At 39.1% G+C, this 21,886-nt stretch overlaps 1 protein-coding gene across 1 annotated transcript; it reads right to left on the bottom strand.

Moving 5' to 3' along the window:
• Positions 1-25: 25 nt before the first annotated feature.
• On the bottom strand, positions 26-6,594 carry erlec1 (endoplasmic reticulum lectin 1). Its single transcript, XM_088421852.1, has 14 exons — positions 6,266-6,594; positions 6,079-6,183; positions 5,280-5,360; positions 5,101-5,178; positions 4,956-5,019; positions 4,431-4,477; positions 4,132-4,355; positions 3,924-4,065; positions 2,404-2,565; positions 2,254-2,313; positions 1,721-1,845; positions 1,552-1,629; positions 1,413-1,488; positions 26-579 (listed from the first exon to the last, which is right to left on the bottom strand). Exons 1-14 carry the CDS (start codon positions 6,401-6,403, stop codon positions 508-510), a joined length of 1,452 nt encoding a protein of 483 aa, XP_088277978.1. The 5' UTR covers positions 6,404-6,594; the 3' UTR covers positions 26-507.
• Between the last annotated feature and the right edge of the window lie 15,292 nt (positions 6,595-21,886).

The following is a 21,886-nucleotide window of genomic DNA, read 5'->3' as shown; positions in this document are numbered from 1 at the left end:
TACAGTTTCACTTCACAACACACCATAAAGTTAAAAGGAAATTTTAATGAAATGTACATGTCATTTTAAAACACCCACTGATGCATAAGTTACACTCACCCCTAATAAAATGAAAAAAAGCACACCTCGCTGTTGCAAAAAAACATTTTAAGACTACAAGTGCAAAGTATCCGCCCACCATTCGCCATGGCTCAAATGCACACAGTCAATCATGATCTTGTACATTATAAAATCTTCTAAGCAGAGATATGAATGTGGACGGTGAATCCACAAGACATTCTCCTCAAGTGATTTACTGAAGCTACAACCCCGCTGGGTGAGGCAGTGATGTGGTTTGTTCCACTGCTCAGAACAGGAGAACTGACTAGTCTCTTCAGCAGTTCGGCTCCTCAAGTCCAGCTTCAACATGACCACAGTTGGAACCTTTGCATCTTGACCATTTGTCCGTCTGGCACTTGCACCACTGCACCACTTGGCCTTCTTCTTGTGTTCTTATCTTTGGCTCGTTTAAGTGGAGATGGACAGAAGTCCGTGTTCGTCTGCAGAGTCAAGAATCCTGCAAATGACTGAAGATTCAACCTGGGACAAGAAAAAAGATTTAATGTGGTCCCGGAAACAAATAACTGATTCCTTAAAGATACATTGCTTAAAACCGACTCAAAATCAACTTGTTTTTCACAGGAACTATATTCTTGATGAATGCAAAATACTGCACAAGTTACACATACTGTAAAACACATACTGTATAAACCATGTATTTGCTTGTGGTATGTTAACAAGATAAATGTAAACAATGTTGATGTAAATGGGACAGCTGCATGCCATTATTGGTCAAACCAAGTTTTTCAACCATTTCTCTATAGATTGGAGAGACTACGGCCTTTGGGAAAGACCCAATGGGATAAAGTCTTTGTCTGCACCGGATCTGGCTTAACAAAGACAGATGAAGTTTTGCATTTAAGTGGCAAACTATGCATTTACGTTGTACACTATTCCTTTGCTGACATTGTAAACCACTCCCTGCTTGAGATACAAAAAAAAAGGCAGAAGAGGAGAGGCTCTCTGCAGAAGGAATTAAGACAAGTGCTCAGACTGTATTCTTGCCTCCTCTCTATTTATTGATAACGCTGACAGGGATCCACCCCCCCTTCAATACGGGACACTTACAAAATATTCAAATATGTTTCTGAGTGCCACTTCGAGCCTGCCCTCTCTCTCTCCTTTCCTCATTCATAAAGTTCTTCAAATAAGCGGCACAGAATACTCGTTTCAAGCTGTTTGTTTTACAATGGAAGAGTTCGTATGCCCAAAGTGTTTGTAAGGAGCATAAAAAAAAAAGTAAAAGAAAAAAAATTACAACACAGCGGGAAAACACTCGTTTTGCACAAAAGCAGTTTGAAAAGAAAACATACCCCAAGGACGTATTGGCAAGTGTGTGGTTCCAGCATATAGACGGTGACCGCATGGGGAGAGTCTGACTCTTTACATCTGATGGAAGAACAAGAGGCAGTTAGGAACGTACCTCACATCCCAGTCACATTATTAACATACTTTAACTTAACAATGACTTGGCGAGGTTTTCCCGTCAGATCGCACAAATCCCCGTGGCCATAGAAATGGGAGACCAGCCTGCAGAGGGCCATAAAAAAAGTGAAGATGAATAACTGATGACTATTGGATTGAGGCTGGTCGTACAAAAAAAAACAAAAAAACGACATACTTGACTTTCTGCATTCCACTATCTTTTAGCTGGTAAGATCGAGCCACGTTCTTCTTGGACCACTCGATGTGTTCCTCGGCATTCCAGCTCCCGACAACCACAATGTTCTTGGCTTGCTCCTTATCCTAAAATGCCAAACAAACACGAACTCTAAACAACTACTGGATGCGTCTGCTTCCAAAAACCAATTGAAGACATTAAAGGGACAGTGTGTAAGATTTAGACCGTTTTTCATTAAAAAGGAATAAATTAAATGCTTGTTAATTTCAAAAACGTGCAAAAGAATGTGTTCTTAAATGACCAACAGTATGTTTTAAATATAATCATAGGTCGAGTTATCATTAAATGATATTAAATGAGGGGTGGCACTTCTCTGGAGGCGGCCATGTTTGCTATTGACAATGGTAAATGCAGCACCTCCTGCTGGCCGTAATGAAAAACGGTCTAAATCTTGCTATTGTGCATGTCTTTTTTGGATGTGAACCTCAAAGCAGCCAAAAGATACACATTGATGAGAAAGAGCTGCGTCTCACCTCATGGTACTGATGGACGTGTTTTCCATAACAAAATTCATACTTCCACCATCCAACCCCCTGAAGAACACACCATTGGTACATTTAACATCTCATGTACGTCTCAATGCGATGAGTGAATCCCCTCCAGCTCAGCTGACGATGCCTCACCCCATGTAAACAGTAGGAGCCGCTGAGGAACTCCTTGACGAGCTGCTCGTCTGTCAGCCGTGATATGTGAGTGGTGCCCACAGCCACCTGGGCCTGCCCGCCTACGGCCATGGGCTTGTGTGTGGAAGTGAAGGCTTCCTCTCTTGGTGGTGAAGACTCCTCCTGTAGGTCGCAAAGTGGCCGATCAAGATATTATTACATTCCGTGTTTGGGCTTTGGTTGAAGTCCAATACCATCCAATGAATTTAATATCAGAAATCTAATTTCAATATTTAAGTAAAAGAAGCGAGTTTCACTCTGGAGGGCTGAATGCTTCATTCTGAATTTTTCTGTGAGGATGTTCACAGGATGTTGGAGCAATCAGCTCGCTCCTAGCGAGCGGGAGACAGACAGACGCACACTTAGAAAATACATTTTGTTCTCCCTCAGAATATTTTCAAACTTCTACGCCTGGTCCGTTATTGTTGCTTTGTTTTTTTCCGCATTTTTGAGCGCAGAACTGTGACGTTTGTCGCTTGTTTGTTACGTGCGAGTCGGATGAATGCGACTTGGCCGTTCAGACTGAAGTCACACCTCAAAAGATCAGATACCTATGAGATTTGGTAACACATACCCAAGTGGCCTTGGTCGCATTTAAAAAAATGTGTCATTCACACTGCCATTAAAAGATCAGATACAGATCTTACAAAAATACAGATATAGAAATTAAAAGCAAATAAAATGCAACATGAAGCAATTCATGGACTCCAGCCCATATTCTTTATAGTATATTACAACTAGTCACCAGTCCTCACATATATACATACTGTATATTTATATCATATCTATTATTCGTAATTTATGTTATTGTGATTTATGTTATTATTATAGGCCCTATACCATTGTGCAAAGGAGTCCGTTATTTTAATTTTTAAGCTTTATAAGGATGTGCATTGTCATCAGCGACAATTTTCCAGCAGATGAGCCAGAAATAAAACAGATGATGTTACGTGATCTATAGTAGCATCTGGAGTGGCTAGCTAAAACAAGCTGTCTGAAGTAGGGTTGAACAATTATGGAAGATAATGTAAACATGCTACATACATGTACAGTACAAATTAAACTTAAGTGGCTTTACTACTTGAATGTATGCACCTTTTCATATTGTATGAAACACACCATCATTGATTTGTAAATATTTTGCACTGCACTCGTTAAACCCTGAACTTAATTACACCGATAAACAAATACAATGTAAATAGCCGAAACTAAAAATAAAACTTCTGAACTTTGGTCAGTGACATCTCACATGTTAATAATGTTAAGAGAAACATTGTATCTGCTTATATGATATTTTTTTTACCTCATGAGGCATAAAAGATCGATTGTTTTGCATTGGTTAGGCGGTACCTAGATGAAAATATATTTCACAGAGGGTAGATGATTGAAAAAAGGTTGACAACCACTCTTGTACTCAATGGCTTTTACCTCCGAGTTAGTTTCTATTAGGATACTTCTTATAAGACTGGTAAATAACTGACCTCTTTATGCTCTGCAGTGGTACTGAAAGGAGGCTTGAGCTGCTCCTCTTGCGCCTTATCCAGCTGGGCAAGGCGCTGAGGTCGCAGTGGCGAGCCAGCCATCGCCTGGCAGAAGATGGCATTAATCGGGGACGACTTGAACCTGCGCATCACATTTCACCGGCTTACTCGTCGCGTAAGATGATCGACATCGGTTACTACTTTCTACCTGAATTTTGGGTGCGCGCAGAGCAAGGGGGTCAGCACCACCACCTCATATTCACAGGTGGTGACCTCAGCTATGGACAGGATCTCATGTTTGGCCTCCGGGTGACACACGTACAACACGGACGAGGAGCGTGGCTCGTTCTGTTTCAGCGGACAAGGTGTCCCGTTTCCCATCTCCAGTGAGTAATACGGAGTCAGCTGACCTTCGATGTTCTTAGACGGCACCTACAAGACAACACATACAAAAAGGGTCACTTTATTTGGGCAAATGTCGTGGAAGGCTCAAATTGCGAACCTTACTTCTGTTTCGGGTGCTGAATGAGCCGTGTCTGTCTCTTCAACTTTAGCTGACAAGAAAAACACATACGCAGTAAGATCAAGACATCAAATTATTGATTTGACATCAATCAAGGGGTAGCGGCTCGACTCCGCCTTAGTTGACTCTAAGGCTGCTACTCCACGTTGCCAGGAGCCAGTTGAGGTGGCTCGGGCATTCGCTTTGGATGCCCCCTGGATGCGTTTTTGGTGAGGTGTTTCAGGCATGTCCCACCAAGATAGACTAAGTCTCTCAGCTGACCTAGCCTGGGAACCCCCCTCAGAGGAAATGGATGATGTCGCTTGCAAGAACGATGTCTGGACTTCCCTGCTAAGGCTACTTACCTTGTGACCTGACCCCAAATAAATGGTAGATAATGGATTGGAATTGAACCAAATTGCATTTTCAAATTGCAACAAATGTAGATCTAGATAAAATCCAAATGAGACAGACATTTTTCAATGTATGCTTGCTCTCAAATATTGTTGGAAGATGAAAAAAAGGCATACCATTTTCTTTGTTTTTTCTCTTTCCTGCTAAATTCCCCAAAAAGTACTCCTGAACACTTATTTTCTGTGGACACAACAGTACAGATATCTCGTACTCTCAAAACAGTTGTAGCTTTATATTCATGTTCTTCTGAAAAACACCAACCTGACCCGTCTCCTTCTCTTCATGATACTGTCTTACATGTTTTCCATGACATACTTCATACGTCCAGTAAGATTCAATCTGCCAGCCAACGAAGAAAAAAAGGCTTTTTGTTACACTCCACTCAGCGAGCACACATTTTGCTGGTGCAATTAGACACAAGCAAAGATTATGAAGCTTACTCTGTAGGAGCAGCTACTTCGTTTGAACAGAGGTTCCAAAAGTTCAGATGGACTTGGCCCGCTGTACTCTTTGTCATCATCCTGAGTCCAGAAAAAAAACAAACAAAACATTATGTAATTCGCATTAATGATTTTGACATGGCAAAACGCATGTGAGGAAGATTAGCTAATGACTGTCAACTGTGCTGAAACAATAATATCATACAGTGTACCAAGCCTTGGCAATATTAGCAAAAAGCTGAACAGAATGGACACCTAAAAAAGGTCAAACTGCCTTATTTTGTCAATAGATACCACAAAATGGCAAAATATATTTATTAAAGCAGGGGTCACCAATGTGGTGCCCGTGGCCACTGGGTAGCCCCCGAGTATCACATGAGTAGCCCGCAGACCTGTTCTGCAAATAGTTTACAGGTGATAGAACATTGTGATCTTCTAGGAAGATTATGCATATATGACATATACATTACATACATTATATATTACTCTTGATTTACATATTTACTACAGCTGTTTCTTAATTATTGTGACAAACCAATAACAAACCAATAACACAGGGAGTGCATCACCTCACTTCAAAATAGTTCCTTAGTAAGGTGATTCCACAAGATGGGAGTAGAGCAAAATAATAATAATAATAATGCAGTACATATATTTTAAATCAAACTATGGTTATGGAATGAACACAAAGACAGTAAAATGTTTAATTTTTCACTGCATAACAGAAGATAGGTTATACGCCAAAATAAAACTCTTTGAATGGGAAAATTATGCCGTAGTGACTAAATGCAAACATTACCTCTTCTCCAGAGGTTAGCGAAGGTAGGAGACATTTATACTTCTCCTTCTCTAGTGTGGTCATGATAACAAAGTTGTCTTCCCTGTAAAGTGCGCCTGAAGTAGGCTGAAATACAGATATTACCTTGTTAGAGCCCTTTTTTTATGTTAGCACCAACAGTCAGGAACTGACATCAAGGGTAGCATACCAGTGTGACTTCAGGCCCGGGCCAGGTGATTTTAAAAGGAATTTCATCAGTGAAGGAGGGATAGCCGTCCCCGTGTGCCAAGACGCCGACACAGAGATCCAGAAGCCAACCGAGCATCAAAACATGACCAGCCATCATCTCTCTGTCCCGCCAGCGAGCGCCAACTGGGCGCTCCTCATGTACAACTCCGGCGTGTTTATCACAATCACCCCAACCTGCGAGGTAGATTCAAAACCGGTCCGACAAACTCAGGCTTGACATTGGTTATAAATTACTTCGAGTCTTCGCGATGTCAACACGGTAGCAAAATTCAGGAAGTGAGCTGTTAAACTTGCCACGTCCATTTCCGGTTGGGTTTTTTTTTGTGCTGAAATAACCGCAGCGACATCCATTGGTAGCCTCCGGCTTCGATCTTCAACTGAATTCATGTTTATTTTATTCTCTCGGGTATAGGTTATCAAACATTTTGAAGTCAGGGGCCCCTGTTAGGAGAGCACATTTTAAAAGGACCCCCATTGCGGAATTTTTGCGGGAAAAAAACAATCAAGTCAAACACAAGTGCCCTTTTTATTCACCAACATATCCAATTTGACAAGTATATTTGTTCCTTTTCAGCTATCTGAAGTTTACAAAATAAAAAATGTGAATTGCACGTCTCATAACAAAGTGGGTGAATCCCCCCCCCCCCCCCCCAAAAGGTTGCTGCCAAATATATAGTGACTAAATAAGCAAGCTCTTTGATGATAACGTGGTTACGTAGGTCCATTTAACAAATGTCAAAATTATTAAATAAAATAAAAAAAACTAATTTCATTGATTGCTTTATTAAAGAGTAATATATACATTCACAATTTAATATAAAATAAAATGAAATTAGCACAAATATATATGTGTTATAACCCAAATTATGTCATGGATCCCTTGCAATAAACCCATGGACCCTAGTTTGAGAGCCACTGCCCTGGTGGTAAAGGGCTTAACGAAACGACGCTAATAAATAAATAAATAAATAAATATTGATGTTGCTGGCTTTTATAAATGTAACCATTGTTTATGACTTCAGAAATGCGTTGCTTGAGCACTTTTGTTCAAGTAAATATTCTGTATTATCTGTGCACTATGGTCCATAGAGGAAAACCCTATTTCTGAAGACTAATACTCTTCTCTGTCAACATAACATGAAAAAGATGAGGAAGCCCTGCATCAAAGCAAATCAACCAAAAATACATAACACAATACACATTACACAGTGAATACAAATAATCAGTATTATAATATTCACAATAACTAGGCAAAACACTGACCTCTTACGAAGGGAGGAGTATCCTTCAATTTCATACATATTGTGTCAAGGATCTTTTGATATAAATATGCCACTACTACTACAATAACAACTACTACTACGACGACTATGGAATTCTCCTCATCATGATCATCACCATCTTCACATTGATCTGAACCTGTGAAGTAGCTGTTTCGCAAAGGCTGGTGGCCCCTGTGACCAGCAATAGATGAATACATATACATTGCTTCATTTTCCCATGGCTATATTTGTTTATGGCGTTAGTGTTCACACTATACGTGCCATGACTTTTTGGTACAGTAGTCTCAAACAGAGGTGTACATTTTATACATTGTTATGCTGGTCCATTATTCAAAATTCTCCGGCACCCTGGACCTCTTCACTCTTCGCCTGATGATTGCATCTTCAACTTTTAACGCTATTACTTTCAGAAAGGTCTTTTCACGTCAAAATTTGACATTTGATGTGAAGCACGGCGTCTGCAAACAGGCTCACCAGGAATGATTGTGAATCACATAGAAGATAGACATATTTATGCTTAATGTTCCTATGGTTCTCACAATAACATGTTTTAAAGCTTGTGGTTTTAAATACAAATAATGATTATACCAATCCTGTACATTTTACACAGTACAGCGGTCAGTATTTGGCCAATTAAGTTGTGTAATCGACGTGAATTAATTGGAGAGAATATCGTCTCCATTGTTTTGGTTATTGTGTAAAGTACAGTGGCGCTTGCTATTGTTGTTGCAACAACATTATGCCACTGGTGACGTGAAGAGGGGCTCCCGGGTACTGGCAGATGATACGCAATGTTCTTCTGCCTGTCAGAGTTACAGGTAAGTGTTTTGCCCCTTCTTTTCAACATCATTTGCAGACAGGGGGTTTGTTTTTTGGCCAGCGAGACGGCGCGTGTCCTGGGCGTCTGGACAATTGCATTTTATATTTTACCTCTTGGTGGAGCTGTTGATATGGGAATAATCCTCCTGTGAGTGGGACGCGATGATAACGCTCACTCTTATACAAAGAGAGGATTAGAGGGAGCGTATTTTGGACAAGAGGAGACGATTCAGGAACACAAACGCCCCATAAAATCTTTTTACCTCAAACACATCCACGTTTACCTTATAGCTGTAACTCACCATTGTCCACAGTGTCGATATTACTTATTGATTGATATTTGCATGCAACTTCTTTAAAGGATGAATTGACGGCGAGATACAATCAGATGAATCACAGGCTTGTTTCCATGGAAACTATTGTATCATTAAAGTAGGATATATCAGAGTCACATCTGACAATTAAGTATTGATGTACACGTTGAGTTTATAAAGTGCAGATTTTGAAAACTCCTTTTTAAACTCCAATAAGTTGTCTTTGCATGTTCTCCCCGAGCCTGCGTAGGTTCTTTCAGGGCACTCTGGTTTTCGTGTCTGTATGCCCTGCAATTCACTGGCAAGCAGTTCAGGGTGTCCTCCGCCTTTTGCCCAAAGTCATCTGGGATAGGCACCAGCAAGCCTGCGACCCTTGTGAGGATAAATGGCTCTAGAAGATGGATGGATGTACGAGCTGCAGAAAGTAATTACCTGGTGACGTCAAGCTACGTGGACTCAATATGGCAGAGGTACGAGAAAAAAGCCGTTTTTTTCCGACATAATAATGGTTATTACATTGTTAGTAAGAATATGGAATTTAGAGTCATCGTTATGGCCACTTAGATTGATGGGGCAATGAAAGACTGAGCCAATTGCAGCTAACACCTATTAGTTTTACTAGTTTTTATTGTATTTTCATAATTATTATTATGATTTATACATTTATTTTTTTCACCTTCAGGAATCAGCTAGGACATCATACTGACACATTCTGCTCATTGTGCTAAGCACAGCATATTCATATTTGATTTTGCTAAGAATTCTGTTTATTTATTTTTTGAGCAGTCTACTGCTTGATGTGGCTGAAGTTTCTGTGAGAATTTCACCCAGACACGTTGTTGATTGACAGTAGGCCACCAGACCAATTCTAAAAATGCAATGTTGACTGACCTATAACAAACACCATTCAGAAAACGGCATCACTGCACACAAATCCCTAAACATAATATAAGATTGGAAGTGTGCCATCTATGTTTTCATTGATTCATGCATTTTTTCCCCCAGAGCATGAGCACAACTCTCTAATGCAAACATTTCAATTCATTCCACTTTGCTATCCATGGAGTAAACCTGCTTTGCATTGATGCCATTCATACGTACCTCACTCTATCCATAATTGATACAACTGTCATTTCTTCAAGCGTATTAACATAATTTAGAGTGGAGAAAAATGTGTTTTGACACTTGAGTCTCCAGCAAGATTAGAAGCTCTTCTTCAATCTTCAGTCCAAAAATACACAGGAATGTGTCAGATGACAGATCAATATTGTCACATTCTGCATGGTTTCTTAAAGTGTATCTCTGGAGCTCGGAAGGAAGAATGTATATGTTTAATAAGGTAAAATGGTATCCAATCGTATTTTGGTTACACTTGCTTAATTAGAGCACGTATCAAAGATTCTGTGGCAGTTTTATTTTCAAAGACACCATAGCGGCAACCAGATTTACTCTTTCTCGGTTCTTGGGGAGCCGTGATGTAGAGTCATTGATAAGCAAGTCTTGTGGGAGGCAGCACCTGCTCGCAAAGGTCTATGAACGCTATAATGTCAAAATGTAAATCGTACGGGTGCCCCATAAATAAGAGGAAAAACAAAGCCTAGCCCTACATTGTATGCCTAAACCTATTGATTCAGAATGTAATTTCATCACAGAAATGTGGTTACATAGCATGGATCTCGAACATTTGGTGAAAACTTACCCATTTGGCAGAAATTTGGTAGGTTTCAAGGACCATTGTCTTTGTGCTACAAGTGAACAAGGTTGGTTACAGAACAAGCTGCTGAATTTGATCTACTGTAGTGTGTATGCATATCTGTGTGGGTGGGTGTGTGACAGAGCGGAGTTGCAAAGAGAACATAACAAAAGTTCTGCTGCTAGCTAGATTGAATTCAGTTTGTATGCCTTTCTGTGTGGGTGTAGGTAAGTGTCAGGGGCGGGCTAAAGGGATGGCTCTAAAGGACTGACGGTAATTAGAGGTTAGGCATCGCTGTTTGCAGGTGAGATTGTATGTGTCCCCCCAAAAATACATAATGAATAGCAAGACTGAGAAGGAGTGATGAGAAAAGACACCACTTGCCATAATAAGGACTCGGGTTGAAAAAAAAAACTTTTTGGCATCCGATCAAAACAGCAACCTCCATCTTTGCCCCACCTCCTTTCCAATGCAACAGCTAATTTTTCTTTCGTGTGACAAAGCAGTCGTGCTATTTTCGTCGAATTCCAAATCATAGGCCCTTTCTGGCCCAAATTAATATCCATGTTGGCCCACTCATTCTTGAGCTTCACCAGAATCCTCAATTTTAGCAATAATAACAACGATCTGGCATGTCAGTCTGTGAGGTCAAGAATGGCCCTGGACTTGACATGACATCCAATCTACAAAATGGTGCCTTTTAAAACTAACTAGGGTAATTTGAGTGAACTGTTTTGGCAAATACAGGATGAGACACAAAAATTGGAGCACCAGATATTTACCGAACAATATTGTTCACTTTACCCATGAAGACTTAAATTTGAGATCTCTGAAAGTACACATTAATGGCATTTGGTATTGAGTCTTGTGCAGCCTTTCTACATGTTTCGCTTGTCAAATATGACAATAGGTCTATGCAGACCCTTCAGTAGATTTCAGTCTCCAGGCTACATTACATACATTGAGTTGGAAAATATTGTTATCCTACAAACCACTGCATGCAATTTTCCAAATTTAAAACTGACACAAGAACTAAAAGTTGAAATATAAAATAGATAGATCATCATCAGGAATTATTTATAGTAATTGCCCATCAATCTGGTAAGTGGTGGATGTGTTTATATCTTAGCTAATGCTAAATGCTATCTTGAATGACAGCTGAAAAACCCCAAACAAGTCAATGCACTCGCCATGATCCAACGTTTTTTGCTTGTACCTATTTTTCTGTCCAGCACTCTAGTCAGTTGTGGTTGTTTTAAAGTGCTTAACAAATAAAGTTGGATTGGATTGGATTGGATCGGTCCTGCATTGCGCCAATGTAGTAAAATGCGCATCCCCTGTCCCTGTGACCTGAGTTGACAATGGCTGTTTTGATTTTGGTTTGTCAAACGAATAATAAAATATTTCCACGTACCCTTGCAAAGTGTTCATGTACAGTACTAGTCATTGTTTGTTTTATTGAATTATTATTTATAATGATGTTTGAGATATTCTTCTGTGTTGATGATCATTGCACATCTCGTCAACTGTGTGACTACAGCACTCACTTTCTCTGCTTCTGCATTTTTATCGATTGTTAGATGCAAGCACATGTTTTTCTTCAAAACCCATCCATTTTCCTCCACCGCTTATTCTCAGTGGGGTCATTGGCTTGCTAGTGCCTATCCCAGCCGTCTTCGGGCAGTGGGCGATGTAACTTGTATAATGTTTTAAGACTGAGTTAAAACAGGATGTGTGGTCACCCTAGAGTATATGGCTCGAATGCAAGATTGAGATTTCTTCAGGTTCTTTGAGAAGGACTGCCTTTTGAAGCACATTTGGCACTAAACTAATCTGAAGCAAGAAAATGTTCAAGATTCAAGATTCTAGATCTAAAAAAAATCCAAGATTCCAGAACAAGATCCTGGATGCAAGTGGCCGAGATAGCTTTCCTCCACAGGGTTTCTGGGCTCTTCCCTAGAGATAGGGTGAGAAACTTGGTCATCCGGGAGGGGGTCAGAGTTGAGCTGCTGCTCCTCCATGTGGAGATGAATGAGATGAGGTGTTCATTCTATAGATGTGCAAAGAATAATCATACTACCTGAGTGTTCACTTGCAACTTCACGCTTTATCTGTTGCGCCTTCAGTGCTTTGCATTTTTTTCTCATTAAAAAAATAAAGCTAAATTCCAGATAGACCCTCTGTGAAGGTTTTCCTGCATGCAAAACAGAGACAAGTTGACTGTAACTGCACATGCGAGCACTTCTACAAGACAAGTGATTATCTCCCGGCGCGATATCACCCAATGCCCCCGTCATTGGCCTTTGGTTCTTGGCAGTCACGTGGGTATATGGAAAATATCGCCTTGAAACCCTCTAGCAGCAAAATGTTGCTGCAAACTCTGTCAAAACTCTTTAAAAAATCGATTTGGTTCAACAAAGGAAAATACAAGTGAGAACATTTTATTTGGCCAACAAAACCTGGATCTATGTGACAGTGCCATTTGGACCATACCTTTGTTACATCATGCCTAGACTACCGCAATTCTTTGTTTGTTGATCTCAACCACTCTGCTTTCCAAAACACATCTACCCATCTGCCGACGAGAAAGAAAAAGTGTGATCACATTAGTTCTTTCCTTTCATCCTTGCACTGACTGCCCCTTAATTTTAGGACCTAGTTCAAAGTTTTATTAATTGTTTTTAAATGCTGAAAAGGTTTGGCAGCATCGTACCTATCAGAACTTGTTCAGCCTCACATCACTATCTGGGCATTTAGATCATCCAACCAGTTGCTCCTGCAAGTTCCTCACTCCAGGCTCTCCACTCGTGGGGATCAAGCTTTCTCTGTGGCAGCCCCAAATCTGTGGAACCCCCTACAATTCAAGGTAAGAGCTGCACAGTCTGTTGCACATTTTAAAGTTCTGCTGAAAACTTTGCTCACTTAATGTTAGGCGAGTAATCTCAGCTCTGTCTGTTTCACCTTCTCTTTCATTCCTTTTATTCCTATGCCTTCTATTCTTATCACTGCTTTTATGTATTCTAGCCCAATCGTTTCGTATTTTGGTAACTGCACAACACTTGGTCAGTCCTTTGAGGTTGCTATTTAAAAAAAAAAAAAGTGCATTATAAATAAACTTGACTATGGCTCATTCTAACTATGTGCCTACAGACATGTAAATAAGAATCACAGAGCATACTGGTCACCGACACACTGCAAAATTAACTCCGACCACTGTTTATGGTAGCCCCATTGTCGTTACATTAGACAAATACGTCACGTGAAGTCGCTTTTTATTATCATTCGGTAAAGCAGAAGCAACTTCTTGAGCTGGCACGACCCCCAAAGGCAGGCTCGTGGTGACAGGTCTGTGTAAATGTCATATTGATCATTCTTGACGTATCTGTCGATGTAGACTGCCGAAGGTAGAAAAGCTCCTTATAAAGGAAGCCAATTTATGATTTATCGCAGAACTACAGCCTATCTGCCATTATCTATTTGATGGCAAGAATGTTGAGTTCATAAACATTTGGTTTAAGTACTTTGTCACCAAGCATTTCCATTTTGGCAAGATTTTTAATGTCAAATGGAATGGACATATGCAGGCAGAGGACACTGCTTAACCCTTTCACTACCGTTGGGACAATGCGTCCCACAGCTTTTCAAAAAATGGCAGGGGGTGTAGGATTCATAGAAATCTATTTACAGATTCTAGTGGCATTAAGTAACTTTTACATCTTCAAAAAGCCAGTGCTGGGGCGACTGTCAACAAGGTAGCTTGCTTTGTACAATTTCTCGTGAAATAATGATCCAGTACTGCGGACATATATTGATAATATGTGCTATATATGTGAGTTACTATAGATTACACTGATTACTATGTATTATAGTCCTTTGGTGTTAATTTTTGTTTCTCTGGCAAGTTTATACTATAATAATAATAATAATAATAATAATAATAATAATAATAATAATAATAATAATAATAACAATAATAATTATTATTATTATTATTATTATTAGTATTATTGTTATTATTATTATTATTATTATTTTCAAAAAAATTGATCGGACCAAAAATCCCAGGGACAAGACAAATTCAGACTTGGCACCATTAATTTCAAGAAAACGGCTGCTTATGCATACCTAAATCGCCAGAACGGCCATCAACGTGTGCAGTCATAGGCGGCATTCATATTGAACATTTATGAAAATCTGAGAGAGAACCAACCAATATTTGTACTTTCCTTTGTAAAATTTAACCAACAAAAGTTATGACCTTCAAAATAAAGTATATTTAGTTTCATTAAGATTCTTCAAGTAACTTCTGAGATATGGGCATTTAGAATGGGGTCAACCATTTTGGAACACCCTGTATATAGGCGATTCATATTATTTGACACTCCAGTAGTTCGAAAATATAAATAAAAATGAAACAGAAGATATCTTCCCATAAACGCAAGAGCAAGTACATATACTGTAGATTGGAGTAAAATGATTTTTGGCTCTACCAGTCCTTTAAGAAGAGGCACAGACTGCTTAGCGCGTCCACCTTGTATGAGAAGATTTTGGGTTCAATTCGAATTTCGGCCTTCTGATGTAGTGTTTGTGTCTCTGTGTGCCCTGCGACTGGGTGGCAACCTGTTGGGTGAGAGCCTCGCCTACCGCTCTGAGATGATGGAGTCGGCGCTGGCATGCATGCCACCACTTATGAAAGGGCAGGACGTTCTCTTTCAGTGCTCTAAGAGGGTTTCCCAGGCTGCTTGTATTTGACTCTCACAGGTAGCACTGGCCCTTCACTGGCATCTGCAGTTCGAGTAAATTCAGGGCTTCTTTGCCTTCTTGACACTGCTGTCCAAACAATGCTACAGTCTGCTCCCTATGAGGAAACTACAGATCATCTTAGTGAATGCTGCAACAGGAAGAATCGTTTCATTTCCAGTGCCATCATGAGAATTCAAAGCAAGGGATATTTCCTCTCTCTTTTGTTTGCAACCAATTAATATGGCACACTCTGAGGTAAGTCGCGTTTTTTCTTCTGTGGCTTTTGCCTGACTGAAAAATCTTATCACTTTAAAAGGAGTGTCCAGAAGTGTGACTATAGGACAGTGCTTCTCAAATAGGGGGGCGGGACCCCCTGGGGGGGCGTGAGGTGAAGCCGAGGGGGCGTGAGGTGACGCTATGGAAAAGGCTTTGTTTTTGTCATGTCAAGTGTAATTGCAATACAGTTTTCATCATTTTTAGTTTCAGGCAATTTGATGCACTTGATTTTTTTTTTCTGTTTACAATATGCCGAACCCGTATACACGCTGTAAAAATATAATTAACACTTGTCGAAAGTTGATTTACATTGCTTTATTTTTTGATAATGTTAAAAAGGATACATCTTTATTTATACATATACAATTTTTATAGATAATCAAATTTTTACTTAGTGCATCAAGTTGGGGGGAGCAAAAAGATTTCTCTTTCCTGGGGGGCTTGGCAAAATATAATTGAGAAGCACTGCTATAAGACATGATCCTAATTGTCTGCAAGTTGTTTTGTAGTGAGATTGTGGAGTGGGTAGGGTTTTTTTTTTTTTTTTTCTTCTGCCTTTGTTTGGTAATTGAAGTGAAGATGATTTCGTTTGGTGATTGGTGAAGACTAGAAGTTTTGCGTCTATCTATGGCCAATGGTTGTAGAACCATTTGAACAACCAAAGGTTGTATTTATTAAACGCTGTGGGGTTCCGTTTTTTTTAAAATTATTATTATAGCGGCTCAGAGGTTGTATCTTTTTTTTCTTTCTTTCTTTCTTTATGGAAGTGGTTTTTAATACTGATTTTTTTCTCTCACTTTTTAGTGGTTTATTTGTTGGACATTTAATTGTCAAATTTAGTTAGACGTGTTCTAACAGTGCTTAGCCCATTTCTTTTCCAGTTCATTCAAATATAACCATAAAACACAGAATTTGCCAAAGTGGCATTTCTATGTTTTATGGTTATGTTTGCAGGGCTGGTTTGAACCAGAATTAAAGTCATTTGTAACTCATGTGTCTGCCTGACTAATTAATGCTGAAGAATGTTAAACTTATTCTTATGTGTTTTAATGTAACTTAGTATTGACTTTGACACATGATGGCAATTTTCAGTGTTGACAATGTTGAATTTAAATCTTCCTCAGTACAGATCTGCTAAGGTAAACACTCAGATGTGCTGTTGGGAAGAACTAATTTGATCAGCATAGCTCTCCAATCTGCAGTAGAGCACCTGGCGCCTGGTCTCAAACCACTGCTGCAGCGTGCTAACGATATGGAGATGGCTCAAAGCAACCCCACAACAGCTGACAGGATTGGTTCCTCAGATACGAGTCTACACCGACGCAAAACCTTTGCTGGGATGTTCACAGAGTACTTTTTACCAGCATAGTCATGATGCTGGTTTGATACATTTTGTTCCTCATATATTCTGTTCCAAGAACAATTATAATATAAAAAATCCCACATGATGTATTAAGAAATGTGATTTGCACAGGCAGGGATCTTGAGTTACAGAAAGCAACTTGGGAATTCCTTGTGGTATTTACCACATGTATTCTGTCAGGTGGTAATTTTCCTTATATATAATTATTTACACACTTACCTGAGAGACGGCATTTATTGAACTAAATCAATGAAAAAGCTTAGTAACACCCAGCACACATACACAAATAAAGGAATTAAGTATGCTTACCTCTACTGCTGCAGTAAATCATCAGAGAAATGATAATAAATTTAATATATCAAGGATCCCAAATCCAAACATGGTAATTTGATTAACATACTGTATTCTATTTATTTGTAGAATATAGTAAACAGTCTAAGTATGTCCAGCAGAACTGGCTTTTTAAAATATGTTTTAACACCAATAGTACCGGTAAGAATGTTGGTATGTTGTTTTTTTTTTTGTTTTGTTTTTTTTTTCATGGAAACATTAAAGGTTCATTATGAAAGAGATGGCCAGCCAGTCGCCAGGCATGTATCACTGGCACCAAGTTGAAACCTTGTTAGTCACAAACTGGTAAATTTCATTCAAGGGACAGTGTGTAAGATTTAGACGGTTTTTCGTTAAGAAGGAATACATTGAATGATTGTAAATTTCAAAAACTTGCAAATGAATGTGTTCTTAATGACCAACAGTATGTTTTAAATATAGGTCTAGTTATCATTAAATGATATTACATGAGGTGTGGCACTTCTTTGGTGGCAGCCATGTTTGTTATTGCTATGGACAATGGTAAATGCAGCATCTGCAGCACCCCCTACTGTCCGTAATAAAAAACGGTCTAAATCTTACACACTATTCCTTTAACATTAATACATGTGGATCGTTATCTAATGGGCTAAAAGTGGCAGGCTCCTTATATATATATATATATATATATATATATATATATATATATATATATATATATATATATATATGCTGTCCTCGTTTGTGACTCTAGTGTCAAACTAGACAGAAAGCCTACATGTGAGTTGAGGTGGTCCAATGAAAGCCTGAGGCGTGGAAGTTTAAGTTCTTTCCTCATTTTTCCAGCCTTGTACAACTAATTAGAGCCAATCTCAATACTCATTTCTTTTCTGTAAAACTGTAATAAACATGCCAAATTCTCCCTCAGCCTTGGTTGAAAGGGTGATGACCTGTTGCGGTATCTCTCCATCTGTCTCAGGGTCCATAAGCTCAAACTTTGTTTATGACTCATCTGTGGATTCTCTTAATTCAACTTGCTTAAGGAATGCAGGACCACAGAACCAAGTGGCGTGCTCCAAAAGACCTGCAAGAATAAGTCCAGTGGCGTGGTCTGCTGGATCGTGGTCAGTGGTCACATGATGCCACTGGTCTGGGCGTATGGACTTTTTGATCCCCATGACTCGGGTAGCAACATAGATAAATGAAAAGTTAAATGAAACAAACTATAGTTCCGGCACAATATATATAATTATAAAGAGAAAGAGAGAGAGAGAAAGCGAGAGAGAGAGATACAGTATCTAGGATGCGTTTTAATGGATTTACACTCACACATTTACCCTTTATTGTTTTAATAGGCCTTGTGCTTTGAGACTGTGGGAGGAAGTCAGAGAAACCCCATGCAAGCACATTTCCCACAGGACAGCTGGAGCTGAGATTCAGCAGAATTGTAAGGCAGGCATGCTAGTCACAGAGTCATCCGTGTAGCCCTTGTTTTGAAGTTGTATCTGAAAATGTATCATGTCTACATTTACAGTGTATCCATGACTCACCCTAAGAAACCCAGCCTCTCACATAATTTGTGATTTGGACACTGTGAAGTGTTTAGCAAACAAAGTGTTGTTTTAGCACAGTGATGAAATAGAGAAGCAGGAAGTGTATTGGCAGCTCTGTATCATGCCACTTCTTTTCCAAATGGCACAACGAGTCTGACCTTTTGGTGATTTGGGCGCTGTCAGCCGATGACCTTTGTGCACACATCTCAGTGCGTTCACAGTTAACGCCTTTAGACAAGGTGCAAGTCAACGCACTTGTCAATTGGAACACAGTGGGCAAACTAATAAGAATAAAAATGATTTGTGGTAACATTTGGCCAGGAGTATGTCAATGTCACGCCAATGCTCTAAATGTGCATCTATTGAGATGGTAAGACATAATGCCACATATATCACATTTTGCTCTGTTCATATTTGACTCATCAATTTGATACTGGATATATTATGAGATAAAGCATGTGGGGAAACCTTGAGAAGGAGCGCATGTACTGACCCCCGATCGACAGACCTAAATTCGCTACAATCAGTGCTCAATCTGTGTATTTGTTTTCGAGGCTTTGCGTCATAAAATACACGCCAAAATAGGGAAACGCTTTCCGAAGTTGGGCATTTGTCAACAACTCATCGCTTTGGCAACAGATTGCCCAGCTTTGACAAGAAGCAGTTTGACCACAGCACCTCAGAAAAATAGTCAAACGATATGCATAGATGAGCAATTGGCAACTGGCATTTTGGGATAAGGTGTGTTGCAAAAACATTTCGAAGATCAAAAGACTAATTTACTCCTCATTCTTTGGAATCGATGTTGGATGTGACTGAATCTTCTGATGAAATTCAATTCACACTATCTTAAATTATAGCGAGACCTCAAAAGTACAATGCCAATGATTACTGTACAATTAGCAATTCAACTGAATTGATGTCACATTTAACAGAATTATGCTTAATTTATGTTGCCCTATGTATACAGTATTACATAAATATTTTTAAACAAACTGTGATTTCAGGTCGTGTTTGAAGTAATAGCGTCAAGGTCAATTATTGACACAACTTGCTTACATTGCTCACCTAATTATTGCTTATTAAAAAAAAAAAAAAAGATTTGCTTTGGTTTGAATAACGTGTCTAACAGGTTTAGTATGAAACTACTTGTCTATTATTTCCATTCTTACCTAGGGTAAACATAGTTCCAAAGTCTAAAAGAAAATCAGAAATTGAGAAAACTCCTGGACTGCATAATCATATATTTGTATTTGAGCCCAGGATGTGAGAGATGGACGTTTAAACTTGTTTCTGGGTGTGACCTGTGAAACTACCGGAGGTGGACAACTTCCATTTTTTTGGTGGTCCAAAATTCCTCAGAGCCCCGCCCCTTTTCGTCATCGTCGGTCTGTCATTTTTCTCATGGGTCGGTCAGTCCGTTGCTATATTTGACAATATTTGACAATATTTTTTATGGTCTACTTCAGTCTGCATTTATATGAAGTTTTTTTTTTCTGTTTTTGTACTTACCCTTAAAGTTAGCACTATGCCTGTGGTTCAACAGAAACATAAGTGTAACATGAAAACAAAACCAGCGAAGGAGTTTAAGCCTAGGCTATATTACATCATGATGTTTAATACAGGGAATGAGCATGCAATTAACAATCAGGTCTACTGGATGGCATTACCATGCTTTGCATTACTCTGAAGTAATGGATTTTTGTTTTTCATTCATAACTGCCTGCAGTACAACTATAGAAAACTGTTTCATTAACATTTGTCTTAATTTATTTAAATATCTTAATTTATCTTAATTTATCTTATTTTTATCTTATATTTATTTAAATATTTATATTTATATTTATCTTAATTTATTTAAATATCTTCTGTCAATTACACCACAAGTAAAACAAAGTATCGCTGAGGCTGAATTCACTAAAATAAAACGTATTCAATTAGGAAATTAAAAACATGATATCTTACAGTTCCTGGACAGAGAAAGATTGCAAATTGGTCTGCACTCATTGATTACTTGAAATGCATCCCAGAATGCTCTTATTAGCAAGAAACCTAAAACCAGGACTAAAACACGGGGCAACTACAAATAAATCTCTGGGAACGTCGACTCTGATAGAGCTGTGAATGACAAGTAGTGAATTGAGTGATCCCAGTTTATTCACCCAACTGAACATATTTCACCACTACTTGATTGTTTGTACTCTAAAGAGGCAGTAATATAGCAGATAATCATCTAAGTCAGTTGAATTTTACGGTCAGCATAAAGGGGCATGGTGTGCTGACAGACATCTGAGGTGATGCCTATCCCAACGATTTCAAGGACGGCTAAAATGCCAGTTGGACATTTTTAATTCATCATTTTTTTTAAGCGTTCCTGTCATTCGTCTGTCCATCGGCAAAACGGGCGTCCATCGGCGACGGACTGAGGGACAGTCTGTCAGTGCTGATGATGTGTGCACCTCTGGGAACCTGATGACATCTGGACATTATCACAAAAGAACCATTTTTATTTGGTTCTATAGAAGCTGGTCACGTTCATTGCCTTTTGATCTGATTTTACTATCAGCAATTTGCAGTCAAAGAGAAAACTGAAGACAAGCATCTCCCTGCCCCCTTTATTTCTTCTACTATTTAAACTTGACTAAATAATTGATGCATCTGCAGTTTTGACCCAAGCTTCCTCACAGCAGTCCGTTTGGCTTCTCACCCTCAGCACTGCTGGCATGCTGACGTACGCTGCCAAACTACTGTGCTAATTCCATTGTACACTCCATTCTCCCTGAGTGTCACTTAACTTACTTGCCAGTGTTTTTACAAGGGGCACTGGCTATTCTTCGACCTTCTCTCCACAGGAAAAAAAAAATAGTAGTTAGGGGAGCTTATTGAAGGGAGACACAAAGTTAATTGTCAGGTATTTCACAAAGTGCCTCTGGGTTGGTAATTACCTCGGAGAATTAGCCTCACCTGTGAGAACACCTAAATTGTCACCTTCTTCATGGTGCTGCATTCTGCCCTTCTGCTTAAAAAGTGATAACTTTGACCTGTTAGATTTAACTACGGTACATTCTTAATTTACAGCAGTTTCGGCTTACGATGTTTCTTAGCTACAAATGGCAAACCGTTTGATTTATGGTAGCAAACATTATTGTTGTCCCCAAGACAATAACATTGGACTGAATTTATATTATTTGGACAGAAGTCATTGGGAAAATTGCTATGCAGCACAA

The sequence above is a fragment of the Hippichthys cyanospilos genome, chromosome 8, assembly GCF_059441005.1.
Source record: "Hippichthys cyanospilos isolate Australia breed blue-spotted pipefish chromosome 8, RoL_Hcya_1.0, whole genome shotgun sequence".
Lineage (NCBI taxonomy): Eukaryota > Metazoa > Chordata > Actinopteri > Syngnathiformes > Syngnathidae > Hippichthys > Hippichthys cyanospilos.
The sequence above is the reverse complement of the archived record's forward strand: the minus strand, read 5'-3'. Positions and strand labels throughout refer to the sequence as shown.